Genomic DNA, 22,456 nt, shown 5'->3' on the forward strand with positions numbered 1-22,456 from the left:
GGTAATACCCGGTGGCGGAGGTAGAGGTTTGCCAAGAGCGAGGAGGAGCCTCGTTGTTCATTCCCGGTGGAGGTTTGGGGAGGAGGAGGACCTTCGAGATGCAGAACCTGTGAGTGGAGGGTGTGTGAGAAGAAGGACCCCCCCGGGGGCAGTGGGAGGACTGAGGAGGGGCGGGGGGAGCCTTCGAGGGGAGCTTGGGGGGCTCTGAGAGTCCAGGGGCCCCTCCTGGTTTCGTGGGCTTCCCATGTGAGAGGTGCGCTGCGCGTTGCAGTGGGGGGGGGGTGACCCAGAGGGCCCAGGCCAGTGTTTCTCCACTAGTGCTGCGGGCGTCACCAACGGGACCCCTGGACCCCCCAGCAAAGCAGCATGACCGGCAGTGGCAGGAGGCTTGGCTTGGAGGGCAGCACTCTGTGTATGCTCAGAAATGCCCTCCCCCATCCTGAGCCCTCGCTGGTGTCGGTCGCGCCGCACCTGGTCTCCCAGCCCAGAACCGACTGCTGATGGCATCGTTGCCAGTTTCTCCCTTTGCTGCAGGCAGCCCTGCGTCCTCTGAGGGCTTCCGGGGCCTCCTGATGCGTTAAAAACATCACTGCTAGCTTTATTGCTTTCCTCACCTACTCGGCCATTCTGCGGCCCACAGTGGGCCTCGGAAGACCTTCCAGAGGCGAGGGGGGCCCCGCGGACCCCATCCACGCATACCTGAAACCGTGGATACGGTATCCGTGGATACGGGGCCCCGTACTCCCTATAGGTGGACCGTGCGAAGCGGCTCAGCAGGGCACAACCGCTGCGAAATGCCCCCCCTAGACCGAGCCGAGTCATGTCATGTCGGTGGCACTGAGTTGGCATCTGGCAGTTGCATTCAGTGTCCTCTCTGAAGCTGGTGGGTTCTTATTCCCCCTCTCTTGAGAAACTAGTTCCTGTTATGGGTCCTGCCTGGCGTTGGCTGCCTGGAAGATTTCAAAAGAAACCCACCAGGAGGAGGAGAGAGAGAGCCAAACATAGTCAGCCTCATCCTTTAAAGTGTTTATCTTCCTCATCCAGTAGCCACATTCCTCCAGTGTTCACAGAAGGAGCCCCCAGTCAGTTGGGAACACCTGCCAGTTGCCACTGGAGACCATGCAGGAGAGGCATCCCTTGTTCACCGGATGAAGCAGGCTTCCAAGAGGGAATACGCAATGAAATATGTTCTCCACAAAGTCCAACAGGAGTTTTTCCTTAGAGAGCAACAGCACCCTTCGTCTCTCCTGGAAATAAATGACTAGAAATTGTAATTGTACACCGTCAATGTCTGTGGTGGTTGTAACACTGGGGGCACAATCCTAACCAGGTCTACTCAGAAGTCCTGTTTTGTTCAATGGGGCTTACTCTCAAGAAAGTGTGGTTAGGATTGCAGCCCTGGTATACAATTGCTGATGTTAACGTGGCTTGGAATCTTTCCTTCAAACAGTGTTTGGCGTGTTAAACTTCTAAGGACGCAAACCAGAAAGATTGGATAATAGCGGTATTGGATTTTACTGTAGGTAATTGTGTGAGTGTTCTTGTTAGAAGCTAATTCCAATGTATGTATGAGATGTATGCATCCCAATGACATACCATGACTGGAAAATAATTTCTGATCCACAACACGACTGACAATCTCTGAGCCAGAATTATCTGGAATGGATATTGTAAAATGAGGACTTAACTGTACACAATGCCAAGGACTTTTGACTGGAGAAAAAATAATTCTGGAAACTGCGAGTCTTGGCTAGTTCAAGCCATAGACTTGCTGGATCCAAACACTTTGCCTATAGACCTTGAAATGCAGAATCCTTTTGCAGAAATGGGAATACTTTGAGCTGAGCTGGGTGCAAGAAAATTGATAGAAATGGAGTAGCACAGGCCAGTGGAAATACCTCTAAGGCTGCAGTCCTAACCTCACTTTCTTGGGAGTAAGTCTCATTGAACACAATAGGACTTACTTCTGAGTAGACCTGGTTAGGATTGTGCCCTTAATGCCCATAGGCTCTAATCGTAAGACAATCCTGTTTTGTTTTTAATTACCTCATGAAAATTTGGGTGCAGTCCTAACCCCTTACGTCAGAGCTTTCTAGCACTGACTTAAGGACAATGCAGCTCTGAGGTAAGGAAACAAAGATTCCCTTACCTTGAGGAGGCCTCCATGAGTGACACACAACTGCAGGATGCAGCACACTTCCCATTGGCACTGCCATGCCAGTGCTGGAAAGCACTGACATAAGGGGTTAGAATTGCGCCCTTAGGGCCCAATCCTATGGTCTGCACCGTGCCTCCGCGGCGCGGACCACAGTCGCAAACGTGTCATAAGGCACGTTTGTGGGGCTTACTGCTGGGCTCCCGCTGGAGGTGGCTCAGCTCCGGCTGGCACTGAGCCACTGCCCGGTGGGCGCCCGTCTTCCGCAGCTCGGCAGTGCCTGCGACCGCCGGGCTGTGGAACAGTAAATGGGGTGGGGACAGGGGCATTCCAGGGAGGGGGCAGGGAGGCAAGTGTGACGTGGGGTGGGGGCAGGGAGGCAGGTGTGAGGCAGGGAGGGGGGTGTGCCAGAGGCGTGCCTGGCGCGGGCAGGAGGAGGACCCACAGAGCTCTGCTCCGCAGGATCCTCGGCGCTCGTGGAGGCTGCGTGGCTTACAGGAGCGACTTTACTTTAGCGGTATCCTTTGGGCATTGCTAAAGAGAGTAGCCCCATTGCGTGGCTGCCTCCCTTACCCGGGGGAAGGGGATGATTGCCCCCTATTCCTGAGGTGCCTCCTGCGGTAGCGCGGGAGGTGCTGGATTTGACGGCAGCCCTCGTGGTGCCTCTGAGCAGGGGCACCCTGGACAGCTCAGGATTGGGCTGCCCCTTAGGATTGGGCTGTTAGTTAGGCTGTTAGTCTTTATTGCTGGCCTAAGCATCTGGTGTGTAAAGTTCTGGATATTTGGTTCCACTTATCCAGCAATCTGCATATAATAAAGCCCAAATCCTAACCAGCTTTCCAGCACTGACATAGTGGTGCCAATGGGACGCGTGCTGTATCCTGCAGTTGGGTGGCACTCATGGAGGCCTCCTCAAAGTAAGGGAATGTTTGATCCCTTACTTAAGGAACTGCATTGCCCGTATGTCGGTGCTGGAAAGTGGGTTAGGGTTGCACCCTAAATCATGTAAGTCTCCCTGATATTAAGTACCAATTTGTCATGATCTTTTTTCTGCCAGGGGATAACCATTTACCTCTCTGCTCCAAATGTACTTGCCCCCTTTCACCATGATTTCATAACTCCCATCATCCAGTTGCCTCTTGGTTGTTCTGATGTCATGGAGCACATTCTGAACTACAATCTTTTACTTCTGGATTTGCAGAGCTGTAGTTAAAACTGAGCCCTTGCCATACAAATGACCAGAGTTCCTGGCCAGCTTGTCAAGTAATTAATCAGATTTCTTACAATGGTTGGCTGTATGCTGTTTTATTCAATTGTCAATTAGAAAGCATTGGTAAAGGGGCTGTTTCAACTCATCTGTTTTCTCACAGCCATCTTCATTTATTGCAACATTTCTAAAAATCCTCCATTCTTGCCGATCCATATTTTCCCATTTTATTCCTAGCAAAAGTCCTATTTCTTTAGTCTTAAAATAGCCCAGTGAAGTAATTTCCAGCAGTGCAATCCTATACACCAGCAGTTCCTAAAGTGGTGGGTTGCGACCCACCATGGGAACCAGAAATGGGCCATTTCCCCTTAAGTGGAGTGGCCCAGAAATGAGTGCCGGCACTGCAACACTGTGAGGTCCCAGGGGCTTGTACCTGGGGCATTATGTTGGCTTTAGGGAAGGTCCGGGAGGCTCTCAGTCCCCGCTGCACACCTCCTTGCTGCTTGTAATCACTCCGATCAGTAATCGGAGCACAGTTACGGTTTTGCACGAAAAAACCAATTTGCTGAACGGAGTGATTTCAAATAGGCTTGCTCACAGAGGGGGCTGCAAGCCTCCCAAACCCTCCCCAAAGCCAGCACAGCCCCCGGCTAGCTAAGGGTATAAGCGCCTGGGTCTTTGCAGCACTGTGATGACTGTGGCACTGTCAGGGCAACTCGTCCCCGTCCGTCCCCCCCCCGCTCCAGTTCCCGCCCGTGCAAAGACTTAATGCTGTCCCAAAGTCTGAGTAGGACTTTGGGAAACACCGCTATGCACATTTATCTGGGAGTATGCACTAATAAAGAAATGGGACTTGCACTTTAGTGAATATTTTGAAGTTTGCCATCCTGTTCCAGTCACCATCCTGTTGGACTTTCTGCTAGGCAGGCGTCACTGCCAACTGCTCTAAGGAGTAATAAGTAATTAAAATTGGGTATTGCCAGTTCAGCCTTTATCAAGTTCTTCTGAAGAACACTAAGGTTAATCCTTACTTGTTTCCCTCTGGGAGAATAACCATACCATTTTCTTGGTGTGTTTTTAACAGGAGCTGTATCTTCTGTGTGTGTCATGGCGTAAGACCACACTGAGGAATGAAAGGCAATGAGCACAGGGACAATGACAACAGAGCCTGTTGGAGGAGACAGAATGAACGTTCTTTGCCAGGAGCTACTGCTACCTGGCCCAGCAGATGCAGGAAATGAGGACAGCAGTGGCATCACCAGTGAGAACCTATCAGTGGGACAGAGCTTGCTTTTGACAGAGGCTTCTGTGGTAGGAACAGAAACATCTGGCGTTGAAATATTTGTAGAAGCTGTGGCTAGCAGCATGACTCTCAGCAATTCTGACAATGCTACAGGTAAGCTGTGTTCAGACAGGTTCCTTATACTTGTGCAAGCATGATCCACTTTGTGGCTACTGCCTCTTAAGAGCACAGGAATGGAATGTGCCCTGTAGGATCCTTAATAAGGAGCACCCAAAATAAGCTTTAGCATCTCTGAGCATGGAACAAGATACAGAAAGGCAGAGAGTTTTGTCTTTATGTACCTGATGCTTGCTCATCTGTTAGCTGGGAACAGGAATATCTGCCAATGTCTTTTTCTTGTTTTGGGAGTGAAAAGCACTTTGGCTATGTAGGCTGAATTTGTAGGGGCAGGCACTGCTGTCAGCTAAGACAGGAAGACTGCAAGGTGTGCATATCTGATGGGCTGATGCATGGTTTTCTTTGACCATATGTGATAGGAAATTGCAGGGCTTGAGAGAGCCTCAAGGCTTCATGCAAGTACCTCTGCTGCATGTTCCTAAGGATGCATATGAAAGCACCTCTGCTTTGCTACAGTGATAAGCGTTGGGGTAGAGCTCTTAGGTGCGCTTGGGTGCCCCACAGCACCTCTGTGTATTCCTCACAAAATACTACAGCTGTCTTAGAACTGGGAAGCGGATGCTCGTAAGGGGGCTGGCTGATAGCAATGGCTGTGCCTTGCCATCAAGCCACTATTTCAGTGAGCAGCACATATGTCAAAGACTGTCAGGTAGAGTGCAGTGAGGGAAATGCAGAGCAAGAGCAACAGATTTGCAGTTTGTTGTATCTGCTGCCTAGGAGATAGAGTGGTAGAATGGATAGTGGTGCCTGGAGGCCAGTGGAAGAAGAAGAGATTTTGCAGACAGGGTTAGGCAGTGGGAAATACTGTGAATTAGCTAGGATGGGGTGGGGACAGTGGGATGGTTAGGCAAAAGTGGATTAACCACTGGCATTACCACTGCTCTCTCCCAAATGAAAACCTATAACTGTTTACTGTAGGAAATGTTTGAGTTTGGGTCTGGGCATCTCCTGCATGGAAAGTTTGTCCCTCCAACCCATTTGAGTATTGACACTCCTGTGTTAGGTCATAGGGTTTTACCTGCAGTGTTTTGCTACAGTTGTTATATGGAGTGTTGTCCATGGTTACTTAGCTTCAAAGATTCCTTTGCTATAGGGTGGCAAGCATTTTATAACTTCCATTCCTTACTTTTGCAGAGGTCTTAGTCAAAGTAGTAGAACTGTATTTTTGCGAGCGATGTGGACAAAGCTTCTCCGATCCCAGTCTGTTATCTCAACATGAGTGCATTGAACTTTCTAGAGAGCAACTTGCGAGTATCTCTCAGTTTCAAGCATTACCCCTAGGCCTTACTAACCAGGAGCTGGCTATAACTGAAGAGGAGCCAACTGTCCACCAGGAACCAGCACAGAATTTGTTGGAAGCAAGCAGGCAGGACCCTGAAGTGTGTGTTGAGGCCCTTCCATGTCCCATTTGCCAGGCAGAATTTATGTTGCTTTCTGAGCTGAAGGAACACTTTAAAGATCACCGCAAGCCCCAAGGTGCCCAAATCTGTCCTGAGGAGGGCTGCCATTTCAGCTCAGAGGATCGCAAGCAGCTCCAGGGTCACCTGCGGCGAATTCACCAGGTGTCACCAGTAGCCTGTGCCTACCGTGGTTGCTCGCTGTTGTTTAGAAGCCAAGATGACATGGAGCTTCACCGCAGGAGCCACTTTCCATTCCACTGTGGGCACTGCAACTTTGTCAGTGCCAACACGAAGCAGTTTGGGCGGCACCGACGCAGTCATGTGCAGGAGGCCACGTGGCAGGATGCAGAGGTGATGCTAGAGACAGCAGCAGGTGGTGAGAGTACTGAACAGAGTTTCACTGCCTTGGTGGAAAAGGGACCGACTGACCATCTGCTTCTGAATTCAGGTACGGGAGAGAACATCCTTTGTAGCTAACTGAGTGATTGCGGTATGTGGAGGGGAACATTGTGAGTTGATGCCAGTCACTTAATCCCCTAAAACAGTGGTTCCCAAACCTTTAGCACCAGGACCCACTTTTAGAATGTGGATCTGTCAGGACCCACCGGAAGTGATGTCGTGGCCAGAAGTGACGTCATCAAATCCAGCATATTAAAAATAAAATTTGAAATGAATGGGGACCCATCTGGAATTGGCTCATAGCCTGCCTAGTGGGTCCCAACCCACCGTTTGAGAAACACTGCCCTAAAATGCTTAGATCTGGCGGTCTTTGTTTTGTGGCATCTGTCCCTTTATCGAAGAGTCATTGTTGTGTGAGATGCACTTTATTGTCCCTCAGACCTGGTGGTGTGGAACATCTTATCCATGTCATTTTATCCATGTTAAAATTTTCTTATTTGTTGGAAGCAGAAGATTGTTCTGGTGGGGAGCAATGGAGGAATTGGGATTTGAAATGGAGGAGAGGGTTGAGCGCAGTTCCAGGGGGATGCTGTAACAGAGACTACCCTACCTGTTCTTTCGGTTGTAGGCAACTCTTAATGTCCCCTTCCCTGACAAACACAAGGGCCACATTTCCAAAAGGTATGTTCTCCACTAACCTCTCTTCTGCTTCCTGTGCTGTTTGAGATCTTGACCTAATATGCAATTATTTGTACATCATCATTGGTTTATCTCAGGTCAGCTTTCTAAACTAATAGAGCTCCTACTCTCTGCTTTTAACTTTTTCCCCAAGGAGAGACAGGAGCACTGAGTAAGTCAGAAAATGCCCTCGAAGCTCAGAGTGCTTGGGAGGTGGAAGAAATGGAGCCTGACAGGGGAGCAGATGTTGGCAGCAGTGTTGTAGCTCCTGAAGACCTGAGAACATGTGCCACAGAAGATAATACCAAGAATGGAGGAGGTGAATTATCGGCAGAAGAAGAGGAGAGCTCTTGCAAGACAGTCCAAGTTAGCAAGAAAGTATCTTCCAAGAAAAAGGCTGCTCAGATCCAGCTGCTCAAAGGTAAATAACTTTCATTTTGAGCAGTGTGGTTTCTAGCCTTTAAGAAGCTATAGCAAGCAGCCAGGTTGTATTGCATACAGGCAATTTGCAGCATACCCTAAAGTTGCAGCTGTCAAAACCAGACTGTGTTTGACTTGAGTTCACACATTGGCTCCCACACCTACTTGGAAGCCCTCTCCTGCAGTCTTGACTCTCAAGTGGAACAGAATGCCATATACAGTGGCTTGTCTCTAGTAGACCCTAACAGATTCACAGATTGTTCCTAAATCCTCTGTTCCCCCTAAATCCCCTGGGCTACTAGAAGTAATTGATGTGTGGTAGTTCACTTTCTATAATCTCCACATTTTCTCTAAAGTGCGGAGCCTGGAGATGAGAGGCAAGGCAAAATACGTAGATTTCTGAATCACCTTTTTAGGGCATCTGCAAAGGCCTCCTTTTCATCAGTCCTCTATACTAATCTTGGGATTTGGGTTTGTTTGTTGCAGGAGATGTCGCTGAGGATTCCAAATGCCTGTTCAAGACCCACATGTGTTCAGAGTGCAAGCGTTGCTTCAAGAAGCGGACCCACCTGGTGGAACATCTTCACCTACACTTCCCTGACCCGAGGCTGCAGTGCCCAAACTGTCAGAAATTCTTCACCAGCAAGAGCAAACTAAAGATTCACATGATGCGTGAGACTGGGGAGAAGGCCCATCGCTGCCCGCTCTGCCACTACAGCTCCGTGGAGAAGAATGCCCTCAACAGGCACATGGCTAGCATGCATGAGGACATCTCTAACTTCTACTCAGATGTCTACTCCTGCCCTGTGTGCAAGGAAACTTTCAGACTCAGCCATGCCCTCAAGGAGCATTTGAAGACCCACAAGACGGAGCCCAAGCAACTGAGCTGCTTCCAGGCAGACTGTGGCTACTGCACTGAGGACCGCAAGGAGTTCCTGCGCCATGTCAGGGAAGTACACTTCATTAAAGCCGTGGAGTGCAAATACTATGCCTGCTCCCTGCTATTCCCCTCCCCAGAGGTCATGGAGGTGCATCGCAAAACACACTATGCCTTTCACTGCCAGCAGTGTGACTTTATCTGCTCTAACAAGCACATCTTCCGCAAGCATAAGAAGCAGGGCCACCCAGGAAGTGAAGAGCTCCAGTGCAGCTTCTGCCCCTTTGCCACGTTCAATTCCGTGGAATTCCATGACCATGTAGGCAAGATGCATGCCAGTGAGAAGATACACAAATGCATTGAATGCAATTTTGCTACTGCCCACAAGAGGGTACTTATCCGCCACATGCTGCTCCACACAGGCAAGTCTCCTTCCTGACTCAGTGATCACTAGACACATTCTTGCATATGTATGCTTGTTTACTTTGTGCCTTTGTTTCTTGTGTGCTGTTTCTCATAGCACTCCTCAAGGAAGGCCTGTAGCCCTGAACAGAGAACTTCAGTTGCCAGTTTATGTTCTGGATTTTGCTCATTTGTGAACTGATTGAACTGTAGCCGGAAGTATAGCCTTTTCCACTACTGATTCTTCATCCTATTCTTATTCACCAAGCAGGGTTTTGTGAGAAACTTAAAAACCAGAAGTACTTCAAGTGCCCAAAAATCAAGATAATTTATTTCTGGTATATGTCCCTGGCCTGAGGCCTCCTAACCCCTACCTGCAAATTTCATCTCTATCCAAAAAGATATCATGCAATTTGTTTTCTGTGTCCCTTAGTTTCTGTCAAAAGACTTAGATTTTGCATTTGGAAGGAATTGGAAAAATTTAGTATAATTTAGGCCAGTGGCCAGATCTTCAACAGTTCTGAAAGCAAAATGCTGAGTATAGAAGCTTGCTTGCATGCTTATTTATTTATTTATTTATTTATTTATTTATACCTTTATTTATACATACGTACATACACACTGCTTTTCCGATACTCAAAGCTTTTCTTCACACTGTGTGAAGAAGTGTTACCACTTCTGTTGTTGAGGAGCAAGGGCAAAGTACAGACCCATTTTTAATTAATCTACTGATCTTGAGGAATACGATGGGTAAGACGATTGATTTACATCTTCCGGTTTACTCTGTGACCTTAGGAGAGAAGCCTCACAAATGTGAGTTGTGTGACTTCACTTGCCGAGACGTGAGCTACCTTTCCAAGCACATGCTGACCCACTCGGATGATAAGAACTACATGTGTACTGAATGTGGCTATGTGACAAAGTGGAAGCACTACCTCAACGTTCACATGCGGAAGCATACAGGAGATCTCAGGTACAGAGAGAGAGAGAGACCCCTTCTCCTTCTCTCAACTTTTTTCCTAATTCAGATATAGCGAGATGACAAAAGCAGTTCCTGTGCAGACTTAACACCATCTTGGGTCAATGGGAACCCCTGATTTTGATCCACAGCCGTGCCCATCTGTATAATGGCAAGTTAAAGGGGTTGGGCAAACATCCTTGTACTGATCCTGTCACATTAATTGAGTCAACACTTCAATTATTCTAAGAATTTAGTCAAATTCATCAGGGGTCTTCTATCTAGTCCAGCATCCTGTTTTTCCCGGTGGCCAACCAGGTGCCTGTAGGGACCCCACAAGGAGCAGGTGAAAGAAATTCCCCTCTCTGACCATTGCTTTCCAGTGACTGGTTTTCAAGGCGATACTGCCTCTGAACCAGGAGATAGTATATAACTGTTGTGACTAGTAGTCATTGATAGACTTGTTCTCCATTATTTTGGCTGCAGTCCTATCCACACTTACCTGGAAGTAAGCTGCATTTACTATAATGGATCTTACTTCTGAGTAGACAAGCATAGGATGGGGCCCTTTGTCTCATTTAAAGTCTGAGCTTTTGGCCATCACCACATCCTGTGGCAGCAAATTCCATAAATCATGTGCTATCAGTTCATATAATGTGTGAAACCACTAGCATCAGAGTTAACTAGATTGATATCAAGCCATCACAGGATAACATTTTTGGGGGTAATTATTTTATTTGAAAGAGCGCAATGACTGATTGCTTCAGTACCTTTGCAAGGTTTCAAATACTTTCTGACTTCAGGTGTTCATTTGGATCTACTGTAATCGCCAAAGATTACTATCTCTTAGGTAATCCTGCAAAACAAGTCCCCGGGTTGGGAGGTAATGTGAGGTTTTAATTTGCCACATGGTGATTGATGTTGGCAATCTGAATATGTGAACTTGCCTCAGAGGTAAGTTCTTTTGCCTCATCTGCTGTGGCGTCTGCCTATATTAAGTACAAGCAGAATTGGTAAGTGACATTCTGAATGGAAGTCATGAGGAAGTAAGTCCTAGATGCTGTGGCAACCTGGGTTGCACCCAAGATAACCTGGGACTAATGGTTGATCTAATCCAGAAAAATGCTTCACACGTTTGCCAGTTAGGGTGCAATCCTAACCACTTTCCAGCACTGGCACAGCTGTTTCAGTGGGGCATGTGCTGCATCCTGCAGTTGGGGGGCAGTCACGGAGACTTCTTGAAGGTAAGGCAATGTTTGTTTCCTTACCTCCAAGTCGCATTGCCCTTACCTCGGTGCTGTAAAGTTGGTTAGCATTGCACCCTTGGTGACTGTGGGATCCACCAAGAAGCAAAAAACTAGTCAGGGCATTATGGCTTTTTGGCTGCAATTCTGAGCGCACTTCCTGAGTCCTACTGAACTCAGTGGAACTTACTTAAGAGTCAGCATGCTTAGGATTGCACCACTACAAGTTATTGATCTGCTTTAAACTTGTTCAGAAATTGGTAAAATTTCAGAGATTTGCAAGGGGTGTCTGTGTGCGTGTACATATGCTTTTTGGTTTCGTAAAAGGTGAATGCTTATCTGCTTCCTCAGATGAGCACCATGCAGCACTTCAGAAAAAAAGAGTGCAACCTATGCACTCCCATGCGAGCTCCCCACATATCAAAATCCTCTTTGTTTTTTAAAATTTATTTTCTTTGAAAAATATGTATATCCTTCCTCTGCTGTATCAGAGTGCACATCCTGGGGTTTAAAAACCGGGAAGTAAGAGTGGGCTTCCCCTGCCCCACAGTGAGCCTGTTCCTCTCCTCCATTAACATTATCACACAATGATGAGAGGAACAGAGCTGAAGGAGAAACCATTTCTGTGGTCTAGAAAGCATGTGACTGTCCGTACAAGCCCTGAGTTCCATGAAGATTGAAATGGAGCTCAGTTCTGACAACCTGATTTGAGAGCAGCTTGGGGAAACTCAAGTTCAAATCCCAGCTCCACTGTGAAATTATTGGGAAGACTGGAACAAGTAATTTCTCTCTGCTTCTGGTCTGTAATTTTCAAGCAAGGATTTGATAGCTGGCTTCACCAGGCTGTTGGGTGATAATTTCTAAGAAATGTTCTGTTGCCATAAGAGCTGCAGAAGCAGTAATATGCCAGTGTCTTTTCTCAGCCCCATTCCTGTTCTCTAACCATCCCTTCCCCATTTGTTGTTGTTGTGCCAGGTACCAGTGTAACCAGTGCCCCTACCGCTGCCATCGGGCCGACCAGCTGAGCAGCCACAAGCTGCGCCACCAGGGCAAATCCTTGATCTGTGAAGTATGTGGCTTTGCTTGCAAGCGCAAGTATGAACTGCAGAAACACATGCAAGCAAAGCACTCCCAGGACTACCAGTCCCCCATCTTCCAGTGCCAGTACTGCAGCTACCAGACCAAGTACAAGCAAGCCCTGCTCAACCATGAGAACTGCAAGCACACCAAGCAGAGGGAATTCCGCTGTGCCCTGTGCTCTTACTGTACTTTCAGCAACACCAGTCTCTTCTTTCATAAGCGTAAGGTCCATGGCTATGTGCCTGGCGACAAGGGCTGGCAGGAGAACTATGCCAACCGGGAGCTGGAGGTCAGCTCTTCTGAAGTGCTCCTTAGCTATAACCTTGCCATGACCCTGCATTCCGAGTCCATCCCCTCCCTGCCGGGAAAAGAGCCATGGAATGACAAAGCCAAACCCCTGGTGCCTGAGGCCCAAGAGGAGGACTCCCCCCAGGAGGCCTTTGTTACGCCTCTCCTCAGGAAGGAAGGCAGCACTGAGCTGGTGGGAGAAAAAGCTGTGGGAAGAAAAGACCATTGCAAGGCGGTCCTGGCCCCTCCAGAGGAATTCTCCATGAAAGCAACTTCTGAGACCTTGGAAGAAGCAGACAGGTCCAGCAGACCTGTTCAGAGTTGCACTCTGCATTTGGAGACCCTGTATAGTTCAGACCCAGCCCAGGAGCAGCTAGCAGAGGAGATGCCTATGTGCCTGGCGACAGAAAACAGTGGGGCTGAGAACTGCACAGAAATGGCATCAGCCTATGAAGTGTTAGGTTCCAGGGATTCCCTGGTCCTGGAGGACAGCAGCCCTGCCCTCGAAGATGTCCCTGACTTTGAGGAGGAGACCGAGGTCCAGGGGGAAGGAGAACTCAGCAAAAATGTTGGTTCTGGGGCTGCTGAGAGCAGTGAGAAGGACGTTCAGCAAGTTTTAGGGAATAATAAGGAGGAAGGCTACCTCCAGACCCCACCTAAGCAGGGAGAGGGATGCAAAGAGCTGAGTGCACATGAGTCCTGGTCAAGTGTGTTAAAGGAGGACTCGCTCCCACCTAATGCCATCCATGACACTCCCCTTGCTCCAGAAAATGCACTTCTCCCAGCAAAGGAGGATTCTCAATCGGAGTCCGTCCTTAAAGCTCTAAGGAGGCAGGACAAAGAGCAAGCGGAAACCCTGGTCCTGGAAGGGAGGGTGCAAATGCTGGTGGTTCAGTCTGAGAGCCAGATCTTTAGGTGTGAGAAGTGCTCCTACATTACCAGGAAGGAGAAGTCCATGCTGATGCATTGCAAAGCTGGCTGCCAAAACAAGAAATGCCCCTTGGTGTGCCAGGAGTGTGGGGCCATCTTCAAGCAGCAGAGAGGGCTAAATACTCATCTCTTAAAGAAGTGTCCAGTTCTCATGAAAAAGATAGGAAAAGCAACCTATTTAGACCAGTCTGCTGCCAAACGGCCCAGGGTCAAAGGCTTGGAAACAGCAGAGGCAAAGAAGAATGGCAAAGGAACCTTAGAGGAGGTTGAGGTGAGCAAGCTTCAAGAGGCATCTTGGGAAGTAGAGCTGAGATCTGTTAATGTAGACTCTGTGGCCACTTTGCTCTCTGACACCCAGTCCTTGACCACCAATGTGCAAGATAAGCTGTCTCAGGATGTCCCTGAAACTATGGTGGAAGAACAGTTGCCACAAGCTATCATAGATACCGCTACTTGTCACCCAGAACAATACTACCTGGAGCAGGGCAAGTTCCACTGTAAATCTTGTTCCTTCGTCTGTTCACGGATGACCACCATCTGCTCCCATGTCAAAGATGGTTGCCGGGGCTTGGAGCAGTTCTGGTGTTCCATGTGCTCTAAGTCCTTCCGCTCCAAGAGGGCCTTAAAGGTCCACCAGTCAGAGGAACATGTTAAAGGTTCTTTTAGGCTACGCAAAGGGACCAATAGCACCTTGCCCCCAGGGGAAGGAGAATCTCCAAAGAACAAGCAAATAGGTCAGGAGGAATTGTGCCAACCTGATGAGCTGGCAGGGACAACATCACCTCATGCAGCCATCAGGCGTAAGAGGAGGAACTTTTCCTGTCCATCCTGCCCTTTCACTTGCCACCAGGAACGCGCCTTGAAGACTCACAAGAAGCGGGGTTGCTTGAAGTTGGGCGAGTTTCGCTGCACACTCTGTCCCTTCACTTCCAAGGCTGCTGCAGCCCTGCGGCTCCACCGCAAGCTCCACCGGAAGTACTACAGTGCACGGCCCCAGCTGGCCTGTCGCCAGTGTGACTTCACCTGCAAGCAGGTGCGCTGCCTACGCCAGCATGTGCGCATCAAGCATGAAGGTGTGAAGCCTCACAAGTGCCCTTACTGTGAGTTCAGCACCACCCGGCGCTACCGCCTGGATGCCCACCAGTCCTTGCACACAGGTGTGGGCCGCATCGCCTGCCCTGTCTGTGACCAGACTTTTGGGACCAATTCCAAGCTGCGCATTCATCGCCTGCGAGTCCATGAGAAGAAACCCACCCACTTCTGCCCGCTCTGTGACTACAGTGGCTACATTCAGAATGACATCACTCGCCATGTGAACAGCTGCCACCAAGGGGAATTGAACTTCGCTTGCTCTCACTGCGAAGCTCGCTTCAGTTCAGAAACAGCCCTCAAGCAGCATGCTCTGCGGCAACATGAAGAGAAGGTTTCCTACTGTTGTCCTCACTGTGCCTTCATCTGCCACAGTGAGGCCACCCTTAAGTGTCATACCCAGAAGCAGCACCCCCACCTAGAGTGTGCCACTTGTAAGGAGACTCTGACCAGCCGTGAGGAGCTGGAAGAGCATAAAAAGCTCCACTTCAGCCACCGCTGCGAGTGCTGCAGCTTTGCAGCCAAGGAACGACAGCAGCTGGTGAGCCACTACTTGGAGGCCCACGAACCCTCTGTGGCTGAGGAGAGGCCTCTCAAGTGCTCCTTCTGTGACTTTGCCTGCCACCATCAGCTAGTCTTTGACCACCACATGAAGGGCCATGGCGGCACCCGGGTCTACAAGTGCTCCAACTGTAAGTACACCACCAAGAACAAGCAGAAGATTACGTGGCACATCCGGATCCATACTGGAGAGAAGCCTTACAAGTGCCACCTGTGCCAGTATGCCTGTGCCGACCCTTCCCGCCTCAAGGTGAGCACTCTCTGGGGTTTCGTTGGGGTGGGGTTGGCAGAAGAACACTGTGCTGGGGGAGAACACTAGAAGCTCTCCATGGAAACATCATTGGCGCGGCAAAGAGCCGGACTGGGTCAGGTGCAGAATGTCCAAAAAAAACTCCCATTTATTCAGAAGGAAATAATAACAATAATAATAATAACAGGTATTTATATACCGCCTTTCTTGGTCTTTATTCAAGACTTTATTCAAGGTGGTTTACATAGGCAGGCTTTTATTTAAATCCCTTATTAAATAGGGATTTTTACAATTTGAAAGAAGGTTATTTCTTTCAAGAACCACTACATTCAAGGTGTTTCGTTCCGATCTGGCTTCACATTCTGGCCTCCATCCTCCCATGCTCAGAGCAGATGGAATGGCTCCGGTGGGATAAATGAATTCCTTTATGGTCAGAAATAACTACTGAGATTCTGTAGCCCAGGGGATCTTTCCCTGGTATCTCGTAGTTCAAGGAGTTTCTTCCCATCAGTGTTGGGTCACTGTGTGGCTTGCCTTGCCTTGATCATATGGTGGTCCTGTCTTGATCTGAAGGTTGTATTCAGAGAATTCAACCCTGCCGTTTTGATCTGATGGTTCCCCTGTGATCTGTTGTTCCACAACCTCATTCACACCACTTTGCCTAATGCCAGATCATATTCTCACTGTTCTTCATCTGTAGGCTGAAAGCTTTGGATGATGGATAATACATGCCCCACTGACCCACCCAAAGACATATATTCTCTCACTGGAGGGGCTAACTTTCAAGTAACTTGTTTCCGTTTTGACTACTTTTATCTGATTTAATTGCTTCTTCAGGAAGCAGAGTTAACTCAAAACATAATCTCATGCAAGGAAGGAAACAGAGTAATCAGCAGAAGGATTTTGACTCTGGTCAAATCCACCACCAGGCTAGGCTGCTATCAATTTACATACATGTGAGCAGAGGTGGTTAAGGTTTCAAAAGAAATACTTTGCTCAGTTTTCAAGATTACTTATCTTCTGAGGGGTCAGAGGTTCCTACTGCTTGTGGAGCAGAGAACCCTTAGAGCTGTTCTGATTATATGGTTGTGTGGAGGAGGAATGCTATCCTTCTGTTTTGGTGGTGTGGAAGAGAGAATGTGTGTGTGAGAAAGGGCAGTAATGAAATGGTGTTAAGGACCATACCTCCTGCAGGGATCATAGAGGGCAGGTACTTGGGTATCTAGATAGTACACTGCCCTCCAGAGTCCTGAAGGCAGCATTTTATCCAAATTCCATTTTCAAAGGTAGTCTCTGAAGCTATTGTGTTGCTGTCTACCCAGAAACAAATGTTATGGATGTGACGTACCAGCCCTGACTCTGCAAAGCAAAGGAGTTTCCCAGGCTTGCTTCTGGCATTCTTGGAAGCTCATAGTCTATACTTGCAAGCTCCTCTTGATTCATTTATTTAACTGTCTAGCCTACTCCATTCCTGAATCAGCTATATTATCATAAATAACTGTTAGGCTGACCTCGCACGGCATTTTATCAAGTGTGTTCCTTGGTCTTTCTTTGCTGTCTGTCCAGTATCACATGCGCATCCACAAGGAAGAGAGGAAGTACCTTTGCCCAGAATGTGGCTACAAATGCAAGTGGGTGAATCAGCTGAAGTACCACATGACGAAACATACAGGTAAATTCTAGACAGACAAAAGAAGGGTGAGGCACTTGTAGCCAGAAAATATAGCCTCTTGCCTCTCTTAGGGGATAAAGCTTTTGGGTATTATATCCCCTCTTTGCACAATGAGTGAGGAGAGGAGGGCAGCAGCAGATGTGAGTAAGACATTTGGGGAAGAAGCAGTGCTAGGCTAATAGCAACAGGGAGCAGCAAACATAGCTTAACTTGTGAATTGTCTGTGCAGAAAGAATCCTTGTATCTGCTTTAGGATTTGGGAGAAATGTTTGCTGTATTTGAAGTGAAGTGGGAGGAGACTGAGATGTGAGGCTAATGGAATAGACTGGGTGAGATAGAGCTAGAGTTCCTAAATTAGTTATTGAGTTGGGTCAAACAGAGAGAATGAAGGGCTGATTTGAGTGTTTGGTAGTGTGTGCTGCATTTCAAGATTCCAGTGCACATCTGCCCCCTGGCATTTGGCACAGGCTACCTGCTTTGGCCTGCTCTAGTTCCTTGCCTATCCTGTACAGATGGGGTCATTGTAGGACCAGTGCAGACTCTGAGCAGCACTTCTGCTATGGCAGGTGAAAAGTGCCTGCATTTGCTCAGATCCAGAATTGTGGAATATGAAACAAATAGTAGCTACCTGTACTGCTTTGGCATGAGCCTTAGGACTCAGCTACTTAATATCCTTATGAGATTGTACCTGCTTATTTGCTGTTTATTGCTGTAGTTAACAGCTTGTGTAAGGACTGCTATGCAGGGTGAGAATTTGATGGCATCCTTCTCCAGGGCATGTGCCACCTTCAAACTTTGACCAGTAAATGTATTCATTTGCAGCAGAACATGGAGGAGCAAGGTTGAGGCTCCTGGGAGCAGAATAAACCTGGATGGAGGTTCTGTTTTGAGGGCCACATCAACCACAGCTCTGTTTCTCATGTGTCACTCTCTGTTTCCCACACAGGGATCAAGCCATACCAGTGCGACGAGTGCAAATATTGTACCAACCGTGCTGATGCTCTGCGTATCCACAAAGAGACCCGCCACCGTGAGGCCCGTTCTTTCATCTGCGAGCAGTGTGGGAAGGCCTTTAAGACTCGCTTCCTCCTCAAGACGCACTTGAAGAAACACAGCGAGGAGAAGCCATATGTCTGCAATGTGTGCTACCGAGGTTTCCGGTGGGCAGCTGGCTTGCGCCACCACTATCTCACCCACACCAATGAGCACCCCTTCTTCTGCCGCTACTGCAGCTATAAGGCCAAACAGAAGTTTCAAGTGATCAAGCATTTGCAAAGGCACCATCCCGATCAGAACGGGGCAGAGGGGGACCTCAGCAAAGGAGTGGGCAAGGACCCCAGCACACAAACTGTCCATCTGCATGATGTTCAGCTTGAAGCTCCCCCTTCCAAGCAGCCAGATGAGGCCCATTTATTCCCACACATCTAAACTGAAAGAATGGACATACAGGAAGTATGGACTTACAAACCAAGGCTGCTTCCACGAGTTGGAGAGAGAGAGACAGAACCCCAGCCCTGGCAGGACACGGGGCCCTGTCCAAGCCATTTCAAGCCCAGCAGGGCAAATGCAGGCTGCTCTAGGTCATGTATATGCACTTATTCATGTTTATAGGTATATCTGTATATGGGATGTAAAATATGTGACTGTATAAAAGGGATCTCTAGTCTTCTTTAAGTTTTGGTGGCAATAAATTTATTTGGGTTTGTACACTAAAGCATTGAAGGTAGAGGTGCGTGTATGCCAAGAAAAACAGCAAATCTTAGAAGCTGTATGGCAGAGCAGTGGGAAGACTCATCTTGCTTTTCAAGATGGTGCCCAAGTACTAGAATAGTTGCTTGTAAGTTCCTGTAGCAGGAGATTGAGATGTGTTCCTGAAAGACAATCATGGCACTTTTGCAATGGTTGGGAACTGTCTGCATGGGTGATAGTTTCATAGAAAGAGCTCAGGGGTGCAGTTTTGATATCTGCTGCTGTTGTACATGTGCTATAGAGAGCAGCTTCTTAGATTTCTGCTTCCTCCATTCACTTGTGTTACTGCGCATTGATGCTCTGTTGATCAGAAACAAGGGCTGCTTACAGAAATTTCCATTTTAGCCTGGAATATCTTGTATTATTGATGACGTGGTAAGAAATAGTAGGCAGAAGAGAGGTGAGGGAGGCGTATCATTCTTCCCTCACCCCTTTCCCCTGGCAGTTCTGAGAAGCATGTCACACTTGAAGGCTTAGAACAAGCCTCTTTGTTCCAGGTCTTAAATGTGAGAACATTTGACAAAAAGGCCGAGGCTTCAAATGGCAAACCTTTTGAGACAGCAGCTTATATAGCTGCACCTAATGAACCTCAAGTAACCCTCTCTGGGAAGCTGGACTCTTCTGTCTTCCAGTGTTAAAAAAGCTTGCCATGTTTCCTGTGAAGATTATTCACAACTGCATGTACCCCTTTGGGGGACAAGGCAAATGAGATTGCTGAAACTTGAAAAGGCTTCCAGCTGGAATCTGCAACCAGAGTCCTTGGTTCCCAGTGCTTTGGTTCTTGTGTTAGTCTGAGTTGTTGCTTCTGGGCAAAACCAAGATTAGAGTATGGGTGCACCAAGTGACAAAGCACAACTGCTTGTTGCATGTGGTTGTCATGAATGAAAAGGTGTCTCCTGCAGAAATTTAGATAGGCACGGACCTCCCCATTTTGTAATTTTTTTAAAGGCACAGATTTCTCCTGCTGTTACAACCATGATACTGTATATACACCAGGCTTCATGGCTAAGCTTTGCTGCAGAGTGTGTATGTTACATATAGGCTCATATGTAACATGGAGTCTAATAGTTCCTGCCATTTCCTGAGAATCTCAGCTTTACTGCTGGTTATTCTGATTTTCTTTCAGTATATTCGTGCTGGCACTTGCAGTCATGGCAGTGCTGGGGGAAAAGGAAAAGTGGTTGGAGCTCCAGAATTTATAGATGTGAAAAATAGAACAAACATTTTTATAACCCCCTTCCTCCAAGCATCTCAGGGTGTACATAGTTCCTTCCCTCCTTTTGTCCTCACAACAACTCTGTGAGGTAGGTTGGGCTGAGAGAGAGTTTGTGGCCCAAGGTCATTCAGGAAGTTTTGTGGCTGAACAGGAATTTGAACCTGGATCTTCTCAATTCACTTTTTTGGTTATTACTGCACCAATATTTTATTTTATTTTATTTTTCTTTAAATGTAGGCAAGAAAAGTATTCAAGTACAAATTAAAAGGTTATTTGAAAAAAAAAAAATCAAACCTGATCCTAAAACAGCACTCTCTGGGAAAGGTAACAGAAGGAGATGCAGGACAATACACTCAACCACCTGATATGTTTTTATACAAGTTAAAACCACACCAAAAAGATGAAAGAGTAGCAGTAAGGTAGTCTGTATTTGCTGAGGTTAGGCTACTGCTTTGCTCTTTCCAAAAGAGTCAAACTTTCTGTGAACTGAAAATGGAGGAAGCACAGGGAGAACACAGGAGAACAACAATCTGTTGATGTTGTCGTACAGATGCCCTGTAAAAAATGCATGAACAAACTATTTCCATAGTAAATGCCTAGTGTGAAACCACCTATAGTCTTAAGGATTCAAGAAAATGTATGCTGATTACAGCCAGGCTGGTCCTATTTCCATACCCTGGTGAGGAGGGTTGAAGTGGAGGACAGGTGAAAGCCCTTTGAAAGACATGGGGGCTCACTTTTCCTTTTGAAGATACTGTACATGCCTGTTTTTCAGCAAGTTCCTTTCTCACATGTAGCAGCCTAGCCTCTGCCTGGTGCACAGCAGAAGTAGATTTTACTTGCATATGAATGGATAGACTTAGTTGATGTCTTCTTGAAAGATGTGCTGGGATCAGTGCAAATAACAATTTTAAAAAAATAGAATAGCAGCAAAATGATACAAAATTGTTTTTTTAAAAAAATAAATAAATAATATATTAGTGCAAAGTAGCCAGTTCTATCCAGGCCAGTCCAGCATGGAAACAGGAAAGGTATGGCATCCTTTCATAAAGTTCTTGTCTCTTTCATTCATCCACATTCTCCAAACTAAATGGGAGTGGGGAGAGGTTGCATTCAGAGGAGTGACTGTGTGATCTAGTCAATTTCAGTTGATAACTCCCTGAGCTGGATATGGACGAAGAGGGATGCAGGGGGGATTCCTGTGCCATCCTTGGAAAGAAGGTGGATGTGGCGGTATCCTGTGGGAGACAGAAGTGAACAATATATGAAACAGACTTGTCTCAACTCTATTACCACAACTGTAGAAAAAACTCATTCACAGGGGAGCTGAGCTACACCCACCAACCCAAAATAAAGCAACTGGTCATACCTGCTTGGGCAGAAACAACCAGACAGGAAAATAATCTAATGAAAAATCAAAGGAGGAGCAATCTACAAACATTTAAAGCCAGGAACTAGATAGCTCAGCGGGTGCTAAACCACAGCCCATGGACTGGATCTGGCACCCAGGAACAGCCCCTGCCCCCTCATGAACAGAGTTTACCATTCTGTAGGGCAGCCTCATATCTTCCTTCCCTGTCCCTCCAGAATCTCATGCTGGGCAGCCATTTTCATAGCTTGTCACTCCAGCATGCTTTGCACCTGGTTTTCTGGGCAAATATGGCTGCCCAGCATGAGGTTGGGGGGTTAGGGCTGGGAAAGAAGATGTGAGGCTGCCCCGTGGAACAGTAAGTTCCTTTTGTGTTCTGGGGTCTGGTTTTCCGGAGAGCTGCAGCCTGTGGTGTGGAGACCACTGGAATAGGTGACTGTTCCCCATACTGGTAGGGATGTACACATATCCACACCCACTGGTACTCTATTATCATTATTACTCTACAGATCTTGCTTGCGAGCTGTTGCACTTCTAGCAGACTCAGACCATTTATCTAGTAATTTATCTCCTCTGGCTGGCAGCAGTAATTTGAGGTCTCAAACAGTGACCTTTTCCAGTCCTGCTATCTCAGGTTATTATTTTTTTTTTAAACTGGAGGTGCCACGAAGTTGCATGTAGGTCTGTCTGTACATGAAGCCTGTGCTCTGCTTCTGAGTTACAGACTCTGCTTTTATACAGGCAGAGGGAATATCTTTGTCTCTATGGACAGATTTTCTGGCTCAAGTCTCCAGTCTTTTTACATATCCTTGTTATATGTCGCATGCTTAGAGCCAGCCTTGGACCTCGGTGAGTCTACAGCCTGTGCATGATCAACACTTTCCCCGCAAGATGAAGGCAGCATTGGCTTGCCCATCAAGAATGATAATATCAAAGCCTGTGTCAAGGACAGCAGCAGTAGGTAGAATCAGATAGGAAGAATGTAATAATTAGTCCAAATGCCAAGAGGAAAACAAACCAGTTTGTCACTTGATTTGGAGGCGGAGAGCGCTATCACACTCTTCATGCTTCAAAATTACTTTTATGCATCAG

The 22,456-nt window shown here is 47.5% G+C and overlaps 2 protein-coding genes across 2 annotated transcripts in view; one reads left to right on the top strand and one right to left on the bottom strand.

Annotated features, from left to right (window-relative positions):
* The first annotated feature begins 24 nt into the window (after positions 1–24).
* On the top strand, positions 25–20,926 carry ZNF142 (zinc finger protein 142). Its single transcript, XM_066611635.1, has 9 exons — positions 25–109; positions 4,447–4,758; positions 5,917–6,630; positions 7,414–7,680; positions 8,166–8,978; positions 9,754–9,931; positions 12,136–15,358; positions 16,925–17,030; positions 17,977–20,926. Exons 2-9 carry the CDS (start codon positions 4,503–4,505, stop codon positions 18,456–18,458), a joined length of 6,039 nt encoding a protein of 2,012 aa, XP_066467732.1. The 5' UTR covers positions 25–109; positions 4,447–4,502; the 3' UTR covers positions 18,459–20,926.
* PLCD4 (phospholipase C delta 4) overlaps positions 20,199–22,456 on the bottom strand; it is a 44,282-nt gene continuing 42,024 nt past the window's right edge. The window contains exon 16 of the mRNA XM_066611636.1: positions 20,199–21,233. Coding sequence (XP_066467733.1) covers positions 21,130–21,233 — 104 coding nt within the window. The 3' untranslated portion in view covers positions 20,199–21,129. The remainder of the gene's footprint in view (positions 21,234–22,456) is intronic.

This window comes from Tiliqua scincoides, chromosome 1 (genome assembly GCF_035046505.1).
Source record: "Tiliqua scincoides isolate rTilSci1 chromosome 1, rTilSci1.hap2, whole genome shotgun sequence".
Lineage (NCBI taxonomy): Eukaryota > Metazoa > Chordata > Lepidosauria > Squamata > Scincidae > Tiliqua > Tiliqua scincoides.